The 16,506-nt window shown below is 38.9% G+C and overlaps 1 protein-coding gene across 1 annotated transcript in view; it reads left to right on the top strand.

Moving 5' to 3' along the window:
• Positions 1 to 5,999, top strand: part of fstl5 (follistatin-like 5) — a 149,595-nt gene extending 143,596 nt beyond the window's left edge. Inside the window, exons 15-17 of the mRNA XM_084041998.1 lie at positions 17 to 141; positions 3,416 to 4,167; positions 4,854 to 5,999. Of these exons, the coding sequence (XP_083898124.1) occupies positions 17 to 141; positions 3,416 to 4,118 (828 nt within the window). The 3' untranslated portion in view covers positions 4,119 to 4,167; positions 4,854 to 5,999. The remainder of the gene's footprint in view (positions 1 to 16; positions 142 to 3,415; positions 4,168 to 4,853) is intronic.
• Positions 6,000 to 16,506: the final 10,507 nt, after the last annotated feature.

Genomic DNA, 16,506 nt, shown 5'->3' with positions numbered 1-16,506 from the left:
TCCTCTGGTGTACCAGGTGATCAACCAGGCTAGTGGTCGAGTATCCCATCACACTGTCCACACACAACCGGTCGGCCGGCGGTTTGACAGAGTGGACGACTTCTTCATCCCTGCATCCAGCCTCATCATCAACCACATCAGGTAGGCCTGAGGTACCGAATGGTGGAGGTTCAAATCTGTTTGCGAGAGACATGGAGAGACGATGAGATAGTGTGTGTGTGTGTGTGTGTGTGTGTGTGTGTGTGTGTGTGTGTGTGTGTGTGTGTGTGTGTGTGTGTGTGTGTGTGTGTGTGTGTGTGTGTGTGTGTGTGTGTGCGTGCGTGCGTGCGTGCGTGCGTGCGTGCGTGCGTGCGTGCGTGCGTGCGTGCGTGCGTGTGTGTCTGTCCTCGGCTCCTTCGAGCTTGATGTCAAAGCGTCCCTGAACAAGACACTCAACCCCTAAGTGCTCACCTGAGCACTTATAAAATAATAAAAATAATACCTTCCCCTCATGGGATCAGTAAATACCCTTTAATGCACATTCCGCAATTCCCTGAAATTGGTTAATGATGGAGAATTCTTTTTTGTGTTGAGCATAAAGGAAGGGTTGGAGCCTCACATTCATTAAAACCATTGACTTACAGTCAAGCAATTGTACAAGTCAGCAAAAATAAGAATAAAGTTATTTCTCATTTTCCCCTGCCTCGGCAATTTTTCTGAAATGTCTAATCAGTGTATAGCAGCCTTCAGGGAGTGGAGTAGAATGCAGCTGATGGGTTCCTGTTATTGTACTGCTGGAGGTTTATCACAATGGCTTTGTTGTAAATATTGTTTAGTTCTCAGCTTTGGTTGTTTGTTGTAACACATTAATTCTGAAAGTGGGGTCTGGGAACCCCCAGGGGTTCCAGGGTGTCCCGAGCTTTAAACTTTTTGGCTATTGTAAGCGTGTCACAATGTGACATGTTGTGAGCTTGTAAACCTGTTATTTAAAAAAAATATTGAAATATCTTTACAGATCTTCTCTTATGGGTACGTTCCCTGACACAAAATATTTTCAAATGGTGTTCTGCAGCCAAATACATATCACTTTGGGTGTCCTTGACATAAACGCACGCACACACGCACACACACAGCACACACACACAGCACACACACACACACACACACACACAGCACACACAGCACACATTTATATTTTGTTCTGTAAATTCTTCAATTTGCACAAAAGCCATTTGGTAGGCATTCTATGCTACTGAGACACACAAGGCTTTGCCAGTATGGGCTATAATGCTGACAGAAGTATTCTTGCAGGCAGTCTACCTTAAAAATCTAATTTAGGTGAGAACGTCTGCCAGTGGGATCAAATAACTCATTTTCTTCTATGGCTTCACATCATTGTCCGGAATATACTGACATAGACCAGAAATGATTTAAGATGATTCGATAGAAACTAGTTCAGTTAACTTACCACCCATCAACATCACTTTTTACTCTAAGAATACAGAGATGGGCATCTGGGTGGCTTTTATTATAAAACACTAGTCCACACTGCAGAGACACAGGTTCGATCCCTGGCAGCGGTGCCTCTAGCTTGGCCAGGTGCTCCAAAAAAAAACAATAAATGGCAAGTTTCGCGGGATGGGAAGCCATATATGCTTTTTGATACACTAGAGCAGGGGTCTTCAACAGGGGGTCCTCGGTTACTGCAGGGGGGCCGCCAAATCTTTGTGTGATAGTAAAAAAAATGTTTTTTTTACATTAACCACTTGAACCCAAGCGTCCCTATTCTGAGCGGAACATAGGCCGGAAATAGCCGATCTACAAGCTCACAACACGAGCTTGCAGATCGGCTATTTTCGGCAAAGAGGTTTAGAGGGGAGACCAAAAAAGAGCAGACCAAGTACAGAGTGAAAGATCAAGTTTAATAAGTATTACGGGTTTAAGTGGTTAAATGGCTGAAAATTGCACATTAACATGAATCCAACATGCACTGATGACAGTGCTGTCAAACAAGTCTATGAAGCTATAAAATATTTGTTTGTTTTTTATCTAGCAACACAATTTCATACAATATGTAGTGGGGGGTTGTGTTTTGTGCCAGGGACCCCCAGAAGAGAAGATCTGTTCAACAATTTTCAAACGTTTAAAAAAAAAAGATTTTTAAAAATGTTTCAAAAATAGCATATCTGCTATTTTTAACACATTGACTGCCTGAATTATTTTCACTGCCTATTGTTATTCATGCCAGAGATTTTTCAATGAAAAAAAAAAAGTACTCAGGAGCCGAGATACAAAATTTTAAAGTTTTAAGTTAACAAGGAAGTGGATGAGAGTAAAGATCTTCGAAAATTCATATCTCCTTGGTCTTTGGGTAAAAAAAAAAAAAAAAAATGTTTTTGCTAAAATCGAGTTAACTCGATCTTGGCAGGCAAGTGATGAAAAGCTAATATCGAGTTAACTCGATCTAGGCAGTCAATGTGTTAAGATAAGAGTTTTCTTAAAAACGTATGTTTTCAACGTATATATATATATATATATATATATATATTATATTATATATATATAGTTAAAATCTAAAATGGCACAGATGACAGACCTGTTAAGATGGTCATTATGTTTTTCCGTCCACCCCCCCACAGCTTTTCTCGCATCTCACTCTCTCTCCTTTATGAGCCAGCCTCTCCCAACAGCCTGAGATGGGATCAATGGCTCCCTACACAGTACTACAATGTGTAGTCTTTTCAAACAGCCATTTTTGGCCAACATGAAAGAGGCGGCAGGGACAATCAGCATAAAAGAAGATAATTTGATCTCCAAATTGACACCGTCAATCGGCAGGCATTCGTTTTTAATCGCGGCTCCTCAGGCCCCTCGAATATTCACCCCCGTCTGGAACTTTCAAAGGAAATGTGTCTTTAACACACACTTTAGGGTTTTCTAATGAGTGGCGTTTTCTGTGATTGATAGCATCATAGCAATCTGTTATTATATTACATGCTAAAATCGCTGGTTTGGGACCAGAGCAATATAGATGTTGAATTGGTTGTTGAAGTGATTGCCTCCCAGCGTTCAGACTTTCTCAGAAAAAAACTGTATTCTGCAAATAATAAAATCTCACAGCATGTGTGAAGTCCATTTAGCCTTCAAAGCACCTTATTACGCTGCAGACATTTGGTCTAAACATCCTCCCCGAGTTATGAGCCTGAAAGAAATCTGTGTTGTTTGCTGTTTCCAATACAAAAGAACTGGTGTTTTTTTTAATCAAATGTCATTATTTTACGTTCATTAAGGTTCTGTCTCAATGCCTCGTACACTTTTAGTGTCAGCTAAATCCCTCAAATGTAAACTAATGTCACCGAATTCTAAATGGCTTAGAAAATGAAAACGGTTCAATTACAATTACAAAAACATTCTTGTTTCTTTCTCTCTCACGCAGATTTGGGATCATAGTCCACCGCAATGAGCCTGCTCTCCACAAAATCAACCTTGAGACGACATCTTACGTGAAAAACATCAGTCTACGAGAGTACAACTGCATCCCCAAGTCCATGGCCTACACACACCTGGGAGGCTACTACTTTGTGAACTGCAGACCCGACTCCACGGGCACCACCCAGCCGCAGCTCATCGTGGACGCCGTGACAGACGCCGTGATCGGTCAGAACGGCGATGTCACCGGCACCCCATACGTGTCTCCGGACGGACACTATCTGGTCACCGTGGACGACCGAGACGGCGTGATGAGGATCCAGACGGTGTCGCCGCGCGGGGAGATCGGGAAGCCGTTCGACATTCACACCAACCTCCATTTGTCGGACCTGGCCTTCCAGCGCTCGTTCACCCAGCTCCACCAGTACAACGTGTTCGGCAGCTCCTCCCGCCAGACGGACGCGCTCTTCGTGGAGCTGAGCACCGGAAACGTCAAGATGATCAAGAGCCTCAAAGAGGCTTTGCCGCCGTCCGACTGGCCGTGGAGCTCCAGGAAGCGCACCATGGCCTCCAGCGGGCTGTTTGGACAGTTCCTGATGACGCCGTCCCGAGAGTCTCTCTTCATCCTGGACGGTCGGCTCAACAAGCTGAACTGTGAGATCACCGACGTGCCCAAAGGCAACGTGGTGGTGTGGGTCGGAGAGTCCTAAGTCACAGTCACAGCGCGCAAGACCCTACAATCTTTTTTCTTATAAAAAGGTACTGCTGCACTGAATTTCGTTGCAGGGTTTTAATTTCGGGGTTGTAACAAAATGGCAGCGATTCTATAAACCAAATTGTTCGTCATTCCATTGAACGAGGGACCATCATTCAAAACAGAAGGGAACAATTTTAAATTAGATTTTTTTACCTATAGGGTTCGGCTTTTAGTCGACATAAAATGTATTTCAAGTAGGACTGGGAATCAGAAATATGATTGCCTATATGTAAGTACCATGATAATTGTTGGTATTATTATCTGTATCTATAAAAGAGGTCAAAATATATCAAAAAGATAGTTACATTATTTGATGATGACCATTTGCATTGAATTAATTAACTAAACACAATGATCCTTCTATCTAGAAAACAAATATATAAATATTAAAACATTTTAAAAAATTGAAATGTATAATGTATACAGAAACCAGTATCAAATAATTTCACAGTGATACCTAGTCCTACTTACCACTAAATTATTTTTGGTCATTATGTGCAGTAATTGATGAGATAATGCTAATTGAATGATACAATTTGCATTTTTAAACCGATTTCTTGCATCGGCGAGTGTTTATGTATACTGCAAAATAATCATTCATAACACCTGAATGAACTGAGAGGAAAACAGAACCACTATCCTTCGTTCATCAAGTTTCCCCATTCCTCCTTGTTCCTGTGCCTTCAAGGAAAACACCCTCCATCCGAGGAATTAGCAGAACTATTCCCGGTGCGACTGCAGAGTACACCTCAACCCCTCCTTGAGCGGTGAGAGAAGTTCCTCACAAATCCATCCATCTTTCATCTTTGCGTTTTGTCAACACTGAGCCTCTGAAGTCTAATTAGACCAAGCCCTCGCTGTGACCATGTACCTTTTTGAAGTGCAGACGGAGAGATTTATTACGATTGTGCACGCTCGCAACCTTTGATCTGAAAATATAACTATTGTCCAAGATTGTTGAATGTCTGAGGGATTTTTGTGATCCAACAACATGCTAAAATCAATTCCCATGTCAGTTTAATTTCTCTTTACTAGACACTGCATTGTGAAATCAAATCCATTATAAATGTCCCTCGGCAACATTTTGATAGGGAAGATGAGTGTTACATGAATTCCAATATCCCTGGACCAAAAGTACAAGCAGCTTATAGAAGTATACACTATAATGTACTGTGCACCTCCAACCAGTCGGTTCTATTTGACAATGATGTGTAATGTGGGGTAATGCAGAGTTATCTCACTAGTGGGTTTAGTGACACATATATAGTGACGTTTTAGAAGGCCTTTGAGAATGAGCTTTGAATACTGGGAGATGCTGACTCGGTTTCTTTCTTGAATGCAACAATACACGACTCACAGTGAGAGGAATGTGTTGTACATGATAGCTTGCAGACGCACCAAACCTTTTTATCCTAGCTGGACACGTTCTATGCACCGCAGCAATCTGAGACAAACGCCACAAGGAATTGTATTTCCATCAATCTCAAATTTAATATGGACTTTTGATGTTATTATTATATAGAGACTCATCCTGTCATCATGTTGAGATCTAATTTGTGTGTGGTTTTATTCTGTTCTTTTTTCTCTGCCCTGTTGTTTTGTCAGGAGCCACTTATTCATCCTGCTGATGACCTTTTCCCTTTTTGTCTTGTGTTGTGTACATAGCAGATCATTAATTTAAATTGCTATCAACATTAGCTGTTTCTATTCACGTTTTCAAAAGGGTTCATTTCTCTTGACTATTACTCAGTACTTACTTAGAAGTTACTAGAATTACTTACTACTAATTAACAAGAAATGGAAAGCCACACCACTGTCATCATTTTTTTAATCTTGTACCGAGCACATTGTGATGTCATCACCTTGCACTGCATCCTGTACTGTATGTCTTCATGTGAGTGTTATTTATGTAGAGCAGAACACGCCTGTCGTTTTACCTAACAATAAAACCTATACCATCAGTCTGTCAAATCTCTGCTTCTGCTTTACTTTGTAGACTCCACAGAGAGAGATCAAACTGTTTTGGGATGAACTGAATTAATATTGGTAATAGATAGAGAGAGGCATACTGCACAACGACGCAGAGAGTCTTTCTGATGTCATTGAGCGTGTTTGAATAGGTTGTTTGAACCTGCAGTCTGTGGGGAAGGGCTCAAGTTCACTCCACAGGGGGCCGCAAGGCAATCTATAATCCTGTGGGCTTTCTGCAGACCTGGTCTTAAACAGACATCACATGGGACAAATGAGAAATTCAATCAAATTGATTCAGAACTATAGTTGCCTGAGGGCTAATCAATCAGATCCAACATGTACAGTAGAAGTCAAGGACTTTCTGATCAAATGGCAAAATCTTGCAGCCACTTGTCTTTTTGAGACAAACATTTAGAGATCTGACCCATGCGGAAAAATGTAAATCATGTTTACCCCTGCGCAGTACCTGTCCACCATCATACAGTCTAGGGGTTTGAATCCACCATGGTGGATCCAGCCTGGTAAGCGTCACTTTTAGGGGGAGGGAAGTCAGGGTAAAAGAATAAAAGAAACTTTCAGTTTAGCTTTTTGTATTTACCATGAAGAAGACTGTACATAGAAACATTGGTTTGTGCCCGTTAAAATACAAATATTTTTTGCGTTGTGGCAGATTGTTTCCCCTTTATTATTACATTAGCAATAGGATGCCATACACAGCATTAGTTAGATCAAATGTACTGTATGGTATCACTCAAACAATTACGAGATAATAAAAACGAAACTGCCAAGGCAACATAGATTTTTAGAGCTGCTATGATTCTTTGTGATGATACACTGCAAACTGAGGTAACCCTAGCCTTTACATTTCAATTCATTAAGCTTGTTTTATAGTTCATCGTATGACGTGTCGCACGGCGAACATAGCTGATCTATAAGCTCACAATGCGTCACATGTGATGCGTTGTGATCAGCTGTGTTCGGTGTGTGTGAAAATGTTTGGTAAAACTTTGCCTATAATGGAATTATATAAATTCTATGATATGGCCCATTCTACCGAATTGGTTGAAATTGCAGTACCACAATGAAAAAACTATTTTAAAAAACAATTAAGTAGTCAGACCTTACATGTGTACTAATATCATCGTATGATCTATTCACAATACATTAATTGAGAGAACAAAATGTAATATATAAAATTATATACTTTATATGTTACTTCATATTGGGAGGTGGCTGTCCCAACCCCTAACTCCTACATTTCAATTAATGAAAACAATATCTAAATGATTTTTGTCAATTTAATACATTTTGTTTTTAAATACATCCTTTATATTTATCTTAAAGGGAAGTTGAAATATTAAGATTGATTTTGTGGATTTTCTTTAAATTAAAAAACATTATATAAAAAAAGCTGTCCCATGTTTTCATGTCACTATCGAAACACAACGAGTTTTAGTCCTTAGGTGGAGCCTGGTTTTAGCCACACTCCCACACTTTTCACCAAGAAATGACATAGACTTCCTGTTCATCATGGCCACCTGGTGAGTAGCTAGTTTACTTCAGTCAGAAGTAAATGTCTTCCAAAGTCTGAAAATCAGTGTGTATTTTTAAGGATTGTCACTACCGAACACATCATTTCTGCAATTATAAACTCCTTTTGGGTTTTACTTCAAATGTGATGTTTTTTATCCATGTACAACTGCTCAAAGCTGTGTTTGCAAGCCATGTCTTGTCTAGCATTGTTGAGTTAAGCTAAAAACTAGCTAAAATTGTCACTACCAAAACAGTCACTACCGAAACATTATGCTCAAGTTTCGGTTGTGACATCATTGTTTCAATTGGATGTTCATGCTTTTGAGACATTATTAAAGTAAGTTTTTCAAACAGGTACATTATTGTAACATGTACATTCTATTTCATCATGTGGTTTTGCAGGGAGAGATAAAACACCTAAATGCCAAAACAAAATGTAAAAAGTGGGGCAGAGGGAGACAGGCAAAGGAGATGGAGAAGTTTTGTTGGCCTTCCACACGACCTAGCACCGAAGGTGATCAGACAGTAGTTATTAACTTGAAGAGCTTGAGCAAAGTTGCAGAAGACCTACGCTGTGGCACACAGGCTAACGTCTCATGTATAGGAAGTCACTCCAACACCTCTGGCTAATGAAGACAGAGGACTATGAAAAAGGAATGCATGAAAGCATTCGATCTTCTCTACTATGAGAAGTAGAGGAGATCAGTGTCACAAAAGCTGTGATACAGAGATGTGGGCTAGAAGTGTTGTCTGTGTACACCACATATGTGTGTCTGTGTACACGACATATGGTACACTCACAATGTCTTATCGCCTTCCATGAAACATGACCATCCTGCCATTTGTGTTCAACTTCAACCAATTATTTTGTTCCTGAAGGACAACAATCCAAACACCCAAAAACGTCTTCATCAGTGATGGGCCGACCGTTAAATATCAAGGAAAGAACCTTCCAGATGGGATTCACTGCTGTAAATTGGAGTTTGGAGATTGGAGGTACCTGGAAGCTGGTCACAGAAAAGGGCCTGCTTATGCCATCATGAAGCTAACTGCAGAATCACAAGTATAGCAAGGGGTAAGAGTCCGACAAGCCCACAGCTAAAGCCCTTTATAACACACTCCTACCTCTTAAAGTCAAGCTCATCTACGTGGAAGAGGAACACTTCCACGTATAGGCAGAATAAGCACAATCCTTCCAAAAGAGCTGCCCACTAACAAAGGTACACTGAGCATTCATCAACTTATTTGTACTATCCACAATCCATCCACGCTTCTTTTACAGCTGCGAATGGAGGACAATATATGGTACTGTGCACCATGGACAGGTCATCATCTTAATCCATCCACCTGAGAAAGTCACTCAGAGGCATGTCCAAAGAAGCCCAGCATTGTCTAAAGCATTGTTCGAAAAGCCAGATCTGTGAAAATATTGATGCATGCTCAAGTGACTTGTAAATGTTTTAGTCAAGTGTTTCAGTTACAAAATACTTAATTTCAATATTAATTGCAAATATTGTTTGTCCTTCCAAATAAATGTATATGGAAGATGAGACCTATTGTTATTGCTTCAATAATGAATTACTATATTTTATTGATAATTTTTCATTATATTTCTAACATAAAGCAAACACATTCACTCATAACATTGAGTGAATATTTAGCTAAAAGAGTTAAGTGACTATGGCACCGCCTTGTAAACAAAATACTATGGTCACTAGTACTACCGTAACAATACAGTCACTACCGAAATAGTGCAATCACAACCGAAACGCCAGTTATTTTGTCAAAAATCAAAGGTAGTGAGTTATCAACCAATATTTTATGATAATGATTGGATAGGTGTATGTGTAATTTCAACTATCATTAATTCTGAAATCAATATAATCAACTTTATACATTTTACAAAGAAATATAGCATTTAATTTTGATAAATCTTAAGAATTCAATATTAAAAAATCAGTTAGAATATTCACTTTAATGTATTTAATTGTAGAAACCACCTACATTATTTTTTAGAAATAGTCTGTGCAGGGGAGGATGAAAAAATACATTAAAAGTTCAGAGATTTATAATGGAGGCGGATGGAAGGTTTTGGGACCTCAAAAAAACACTTTCACCTAGAAACTCCATTCACAGTTCAAAAAATCCACCTTACTGTGGACATGCATGCTTGAGATTTTTTCTTTGAAATCATTTGTAGTTTTGGAGATTTTAACTTTAAGCGCCCCATGCATTGTTAATGCGGCAATGGACATTTAAAGGCAGGCTTACAACTACATCCTTACGCCTAGTAACCTCATTCATACTTTAAAATGTTCATCTGACTGTGGACATGTTTGCCTGAAAAGGAATCTTTGAAATGTTGCAGAGTTTTAGAATTGTACTCCTTTAAAAGTTCAGAGATTTATAATGGAGGCGGATGGAAGGTTTTGGGACCTCAAAAAAACACTTTCACCTAGAAACTCCATTCACAGTTCAAAAATTCCACCTTACTGTGGACATGCATGCTTGAGATTTTTTTTTTGAAATCATTTGTAGTTTTGGAGATATTTAACTTTAAGCGCCCCATGCATTGTTAATGCGGCAATGGACATTTAAAGGCAGGCTTACAACTACATACTTACGCCTAGTAACCTCATTCATTCTTTAAAATGTTCATCTTACTGTGGACATGTTTGCCTGAAAAGGAATCTTTGAAATGTTGCAGAGTTTTAGAATTGTACTCCTTTAAAAGTTCAGAGATTTATAATGGAGGCGGATGGAAGGTTTTGGGACCTCAAAAAAACACTTTCACCTAGAAACTCCATTCACAGTTCAAAAATTCCACCTTACTGTGGACATGCATGCTTGAGATTTTTTCTTTGAAATCATTTGTAGTTTTGGAGATATTTAACTTTAAGCGCCCCATGCATTGTTAGGTTTTGGGACCTCAAAAAAACACTTTCACCTAGAAACTCCATTCACAGTTCAAAAAATCCACCTTACTGTGGACATGGGTCAGGGGATCTTAGAATAATCTCACATTCTATTCCAATTCACTTTTTAAACAATTATTTTACTGATTTTCCCTTCAAACCCCAAATTAGATATTGCTCAATTTTTCAAATATTCACTTCCAATTTGAAGCTCAGATTATACTAAGATCCCCCGGGCCCCTGTGAAGGTATCTTAGTATAATCTGAGATTCAATTCGAATTCACTTCGCAAGTCTATCTTACTGATTTTCGTTTTTTCCAAATCTTTCATTCCAGAATAAAAATCAAAGAATGTCTTTGCCATTTTTCCAATTTCCTAGCCTACCCAAAAAAATCAGGAAAATGTTTCGTTTCGGTAACATTTATTTTACCGAAACGAAAGTTAAATCCGAAAAAATCACTAAGTGTGGAGGCCAAAATCGTCCCCCCAAAAAACTGTTAGGAGTACGTTTCAGGCAATTTAGAGTTGATTGGTAATTTTCGTTTCGGTAAAATTTATTTTACCGAAACGAAAGTTAAATCCGAAAAAATCACTAAGTGTGGAGGCCAAAATCGTCCCCCAAAAAACCTGTTAGGAGTACGTTTCAGGCAATTTAGAGTTGATTGGTAAATTTATTTTACCGAGACGAAAGTTAAATCCGAAAAAATCACTAAGTGTGGAGGCCAAAATCGAGTTGATTGGTAGTACTTTGTAGTGACTTTTTTTGGTCCCTAACAGTCATCGAGCTCTGGACTTAGTACATTTATTTTTTCACCATTGTGTCACTACCGAAACGAAAATTTGTCACTACCGAAACGAAAGTTAAATCCGAAAAAAAATCATTGAGTGTGGAGGCCAAAATCGTCCCCCCAAAAACCTGTTAGGAGTACGTTTCAGGCAATTTAGAGTTGATTGGTAATTTTCGTTTCGGTAAAATTTATTTTACCGAAACGAAAGTTAAATCCGAAAAAATCACTAAGTGTGGAGGCCAAAATCGTCCCCCCAAAAACCTGTTAGGAGTACGTTTCAGGCAATTTAGAGTTGATTGGTAGTACTTTGTAGTGACTTTTTTTGGTCCCTAACATTCATCGAGCTCTGGACTTAGTAATTTTTTTTCTGTTTCGGTAGTGACACGTCACCAGCATTTTTTCGTCACCAGCATTTTTCGTCATTTTTCATCACCGGCATTTTTTTGTCATTTTTCGTCACCAGCATTTTTCGTCATTTTTCGTCACCAGCATTTTTCGTCACCAGCATTTTTTGTCATCTTTCGTCACCAGCATTTTTTCGTCACCAGCATTTTTCGTCATTTTTCGTCACCAGCATTTTTTCGTCACCAGCATTTTTCGTAATTTTTCGTCACCAGCATTTTTCGTCACCAGCATTTTTTGTTTTTCGTCACCAGCATTTTTGTTTTCGTCACCAGCATTTTTTGTCATTTTTCGTCACCAGCATTTTTTCGTCACCAGCATTTTTCGTCATTTTTCGTCAACAGCATTTTTCGTCACCAGCATTTTTCGTCATTTTTCGTCACCAGCATTTTTTCGTCACCAGCATTTTTCGTCATTTTTCGTCACCAGCATTTTTCGTCATTTTTCGTCACCAGCATTTTTCGTCACCAGCATTTTTTCGTCACCAGCATTTTTTCGTCACCAGCATTTTTTGTCATTTTTCGTCACCAGCATTTTTTGTCATTTTTCGTCACCAGCATTTTTTCGTCACCATCATTTTTTCGTCACCAGCATTTTTCGTCATTTTTCGTCACCAGCATTTTTCGTCACCAGCATTTTTTCGTCACCAGCATTTTTCGTCATTTTTCGTCACCAGCATTTTTCGTCATTTTTCGTCACCAGCATTTTTTTTTCCGTCACCAGCATTTTTTGTCATTTTTCGTCACCAGCATTTTTCGTCATTTTTCGTCACCAGCATTTTTCGTCACCAGCATTTTTTGTTTTTCGTCACCAGCATTTTTTCATCACCAGCGTTTTTTGTCATTTTTCGTCACCAGCATTTTTCGTCATTTTTCGTCACCAGCATTTTTTCGTCACCAGCATTTTTTGTCATTTTTCGTCACCAGCATTTTTTGTCATTTTTCGTCACCATCATTTTTTCGTCACCATCATTTTTTCATCACCAGCATTTTTCGTCATTTTTCGTCACCAGCATTTTTTCGTCACCAGCATTTTTCGTCATTTTTCGTCACCAGCATTTTTCGTCATTTTTCGTCACTAGCATTTTTCGTCATTTTTCGTCACCAGCATTTTTCGTCACCAGCATTTTTCGTCACCAGCATTTTTTGTTTTTCGTCACCAGCATTTTTGTTTTCGTCACCAGCATTTTTTGTCATTTTTCGTCACCAGCATTTTTTCGTCACCAGCATTTTTCGTCATTTTTCGTCAACAGCATTTTTCGTCACCAGCATTTTTCGTCATTTTTCGTCACCAGCATTTTTTCGTCACCAGCATTTTTCGTCATTTTTCGTCACCAGCATTTTTCGTCATTTTTCGTCACCAGCATTTTTCGTAACCAGCATTTTTACGTCACCAGCATTTTTTCGTCACCAGCATTTTTTGTCATTTTTCGTCACCAGCATTTTTTGTCATTTTTCGTCACCAGCATTTTTTCGTCACCATCATTTTTTCGTCACCAGCATTTTTCGTCATTTTTCGTCACCAGCATTTTTCGTCACCAGCATTTTTTCGTCACCAGCATTTTTCGTCATTTTTCGTCACCAGCATTTTTCGTCATTTTTCGTCACCAGCATTTTTTTTTCCGTCACCAGCATTTTTTGTCATTTTTCGTCACCAGCATTTTTCGTCATTTTTCGTCACCAGCATTTTTCGTCACCAGCATTTTTTGTTTTTCGTCACCAGCATTTTTTCATCACCAGCATTTTTTGTCATTTTTCGTCACCAGCATTTTTCGTCATTTTTCGTCACCAGCATTTTTTCGTCACCAGCATTTTTTGTCATTTTTCGTCACCAGCATTTTTTGTCATTTTTCGTCACCATCATTTTTTCGTCACCATCATTTTTTCATCACCAGCATTTTTCGTCATTTTTCGTCACCAGCATTTTTTCGTCACCAGCATTTTTCGTCATTTTTCGTCACCAGCATTTTTCGTCATTTTTCGTCACTAGCATTTTTCGTCATTTTTCGTCACCAGCATTTTTCGTCACCAGCATTTTTCGTCACCAGCATTTTTTGTTTTTCGTCACCAGCATTTTTGTTTTCGTCACCAGCATTTTTTGTCATTTTTCGTCACCAGCATTTTTCGTCATTTTTCGTCACCAGCATTTTTCGTCACCAGCACTTTTTGTTTTTCGTCACCAGCATTTTTTCGTCACCAGCATTTTTCGTCATTTTTCGTCACCAGCATTTTTCGTCATTTTTCGTCACCAGCATTTTTTTTTTCGTCACCAGCATTTTTTGTCATTTTTCGTCACCAGCATTTTTCGTCATTTTTCGTCACCAGCATTTTTCGTTACCAGCATTTTTTGTTTTTCGTCACCAGCATTTTTTTTTTCGTCACCAGCATTTTTTGGCATTTTTCGTCACCAGCATTTTTTCGTCATTTTTCGTCACCAGCATTTTTCGTCACCAGCATTTTTTGTTTTTCGTCACCAGCATTTTTTCGTCACCAGCATTTTTCGTCACCAGCATTTTTCGTCACCAGCATTTTTTCGTCACCAGCATTTTTTCGTCACCAGCATTTTTTGTCATTTTTTGTCACCAGCATTTTTTGTCATTTTTCGTCACCAGCATTTTTTCGTCACCAGCATTTTTTGTCATTTTTCGTCACCAGCATTTTTTGTCATTTTTCGTCACCAGCATTTTTTCGTCACCATCATTTTTTCGTCACCAGCATTTTTCGTCATTTTTCGTCACCAGCATTTTTCGTCACCAGCATTTTTTCGTCACCAGCATTTTTCGTCATTTTTCGTCACCAGCATTTTTCGTCACCAGCATCTTTTGTTTTTCGTCACCAGCATTTTTGTTTTCGTCACCAGCATTTTTCGTCATTTTTCGTCACCAGCATTTTTCGTCACCAGCATCTTTTGTTTTTCGTCACCAGCATTTTTGTTTTCGTCACCAGCATTTTTCGTCATTTTTCGTCACCAGCATTTTTTCGTCACCAGCATTTTTCGTCATTTTTCGTCACCAGCATTTTTCGTCACCAGCATCTTTTGTTTTTCGTCACCAGCATTTTTGTTTTCGTCACCAGCATTTTTCGTCATTTTTCGTCACCAGCATTTTTCGTCACCAGCATCTTTTGTTTTTCGTCACCAGCATTTTTGTTTTCGTCACCAGCATTTTTCGTCATTTTTCGTCACCAGCATTTTTCGTCACCAGCATCTTTTGTTTTTCGTCACCAGCATTTTTGTTTTCGTCACCAGCATTTTTCGTCATTTTTCGTCACCAGCATTTTTTCGTCACCAGCATTTTTCGTCATTTTTCGTCACCAGCATTTTTCGTCACCAGCATCTTTTGTTTTTCGTCACCAGCATTTTTGTTTTCGTCACCAGCATTTTTTCGTCACCAGCATTTTTCGTCATTTTTCGTCACCAGCATTTTTCGTCACCAGCATCTTTTGTTTTTCGTCACCAGCATTTTTGTTTTCGTCACCAGCATTTTTCGTCATTTTTCGTCACCAGCATTTTTCGTCACCAGCATCTTTTGTTTTTCGTCACCAGCATTTTTGTTTTCGTCACCAGCATTTTTCGTCATTTTTCGTCACCAGCATTTTTTCGTCACCAGCATTTTTCGTCACCAGCATTTTTTCGTCACCAGCATTTTTTCGTCACCAGCATTTTTTGTCATTTTTCGTCACCAGCATTTTTCGTCATTTTTCGTCACCAGCATTTTTTCGTCACTAGCATTTTTGTCATTTTTCGTCACCAGCATTTTTCGTCACCAGCATTTTTTGTTTTTCGTCACCAGCATTTTTTCGTCACCAGCATTTTTCGTCATTTTTCGTCACCAGCATTTTTCGTCACCAGCATTTTTTCGTCACCAGCATTTTTTCGTTTTTGATTGATTGAATATTTTATTAGGCAAAAGAATGTAAAACAACACATTTACATTTAAAATACTTTGTCTAACAGGTCCGTTCATAAAAGTCCTTGCGGACTTGTTTCCAATGAGGGCCTTGGTATTCAATTCATAGACGTCACCAGCATTTTTTGTCATTTTTCGTCACCAGCATTTTTTGTCATTTTTCGTCAACAGCATTTTTTCGTCACCATCATTTTTTCGTCACCAGCATTTTTCGTCATTTTTCGTCACCAGCATTTTTCGTCACCAGCATTTTTTCGTCACCAGCATTTTTCGTCATTTTTCGTCACCAGCATTTTTCGTCACCAGCATTTTTTCGTCACCAGCATTTTTCGTCATTTTTCGTCACCAGCATTTTTTTTTTCGTCACCAGCATTTTTTTTGTCACCAGCATTTTTCGTCATTTTTCGTCACCAGCATTTTTCGTCACCAGCATTTTTTGTTTTTCGTCACCAGCATTTTTCGTCACCAGCATTTTTTCGTCACCAGCATTTTTTCGTCACCAGCATTTTTTGTTTTTCGTCACCAGCATTTTTTCGTCACCAGCATTTTTCGTCATTTTCGTCACCAGCATTTTTCGTCACCAGCATTTTTTGTTTTTCGTCACCAGCATTTTTTCGTCACCAGCATTTTTCGTCATTTTTCGTCACCAGCATTTTTCGTCACCAGCATTTTTTCGTCACCAGCATTTTTCGTCATTTTTCGTCACCAGCATTTTTTCGTCACCAGCATTTTTTGTCATTTTTTGTCACCAGCATTTTTTGTCATTTTTCGTCACCAGCATTTTTTCGTCACCAGCATTTTTCGTCATTTTTCGTCACCAGCAT

This window comes from Gymnoscopelus microlampas (assembly GCF_963454915.1).
Source record: "Gymnoscopelus microlampas genome assembly, chromosome: 18".
In the NCBI taxonomy this organism is placed as follows: domain Eukaryota; kingdom Metazoa; phylum Chordata; class Actinopteri; order Myctophiformes; family Myctophidae; genus Gymnoscopelus; species Gymnoscopelus microlampas.
The sequence above is the reverse complement of the archived record's forward strand: the minus strand, read 5'-3'. Positions and strand labels throughout refer to the sequence as shown.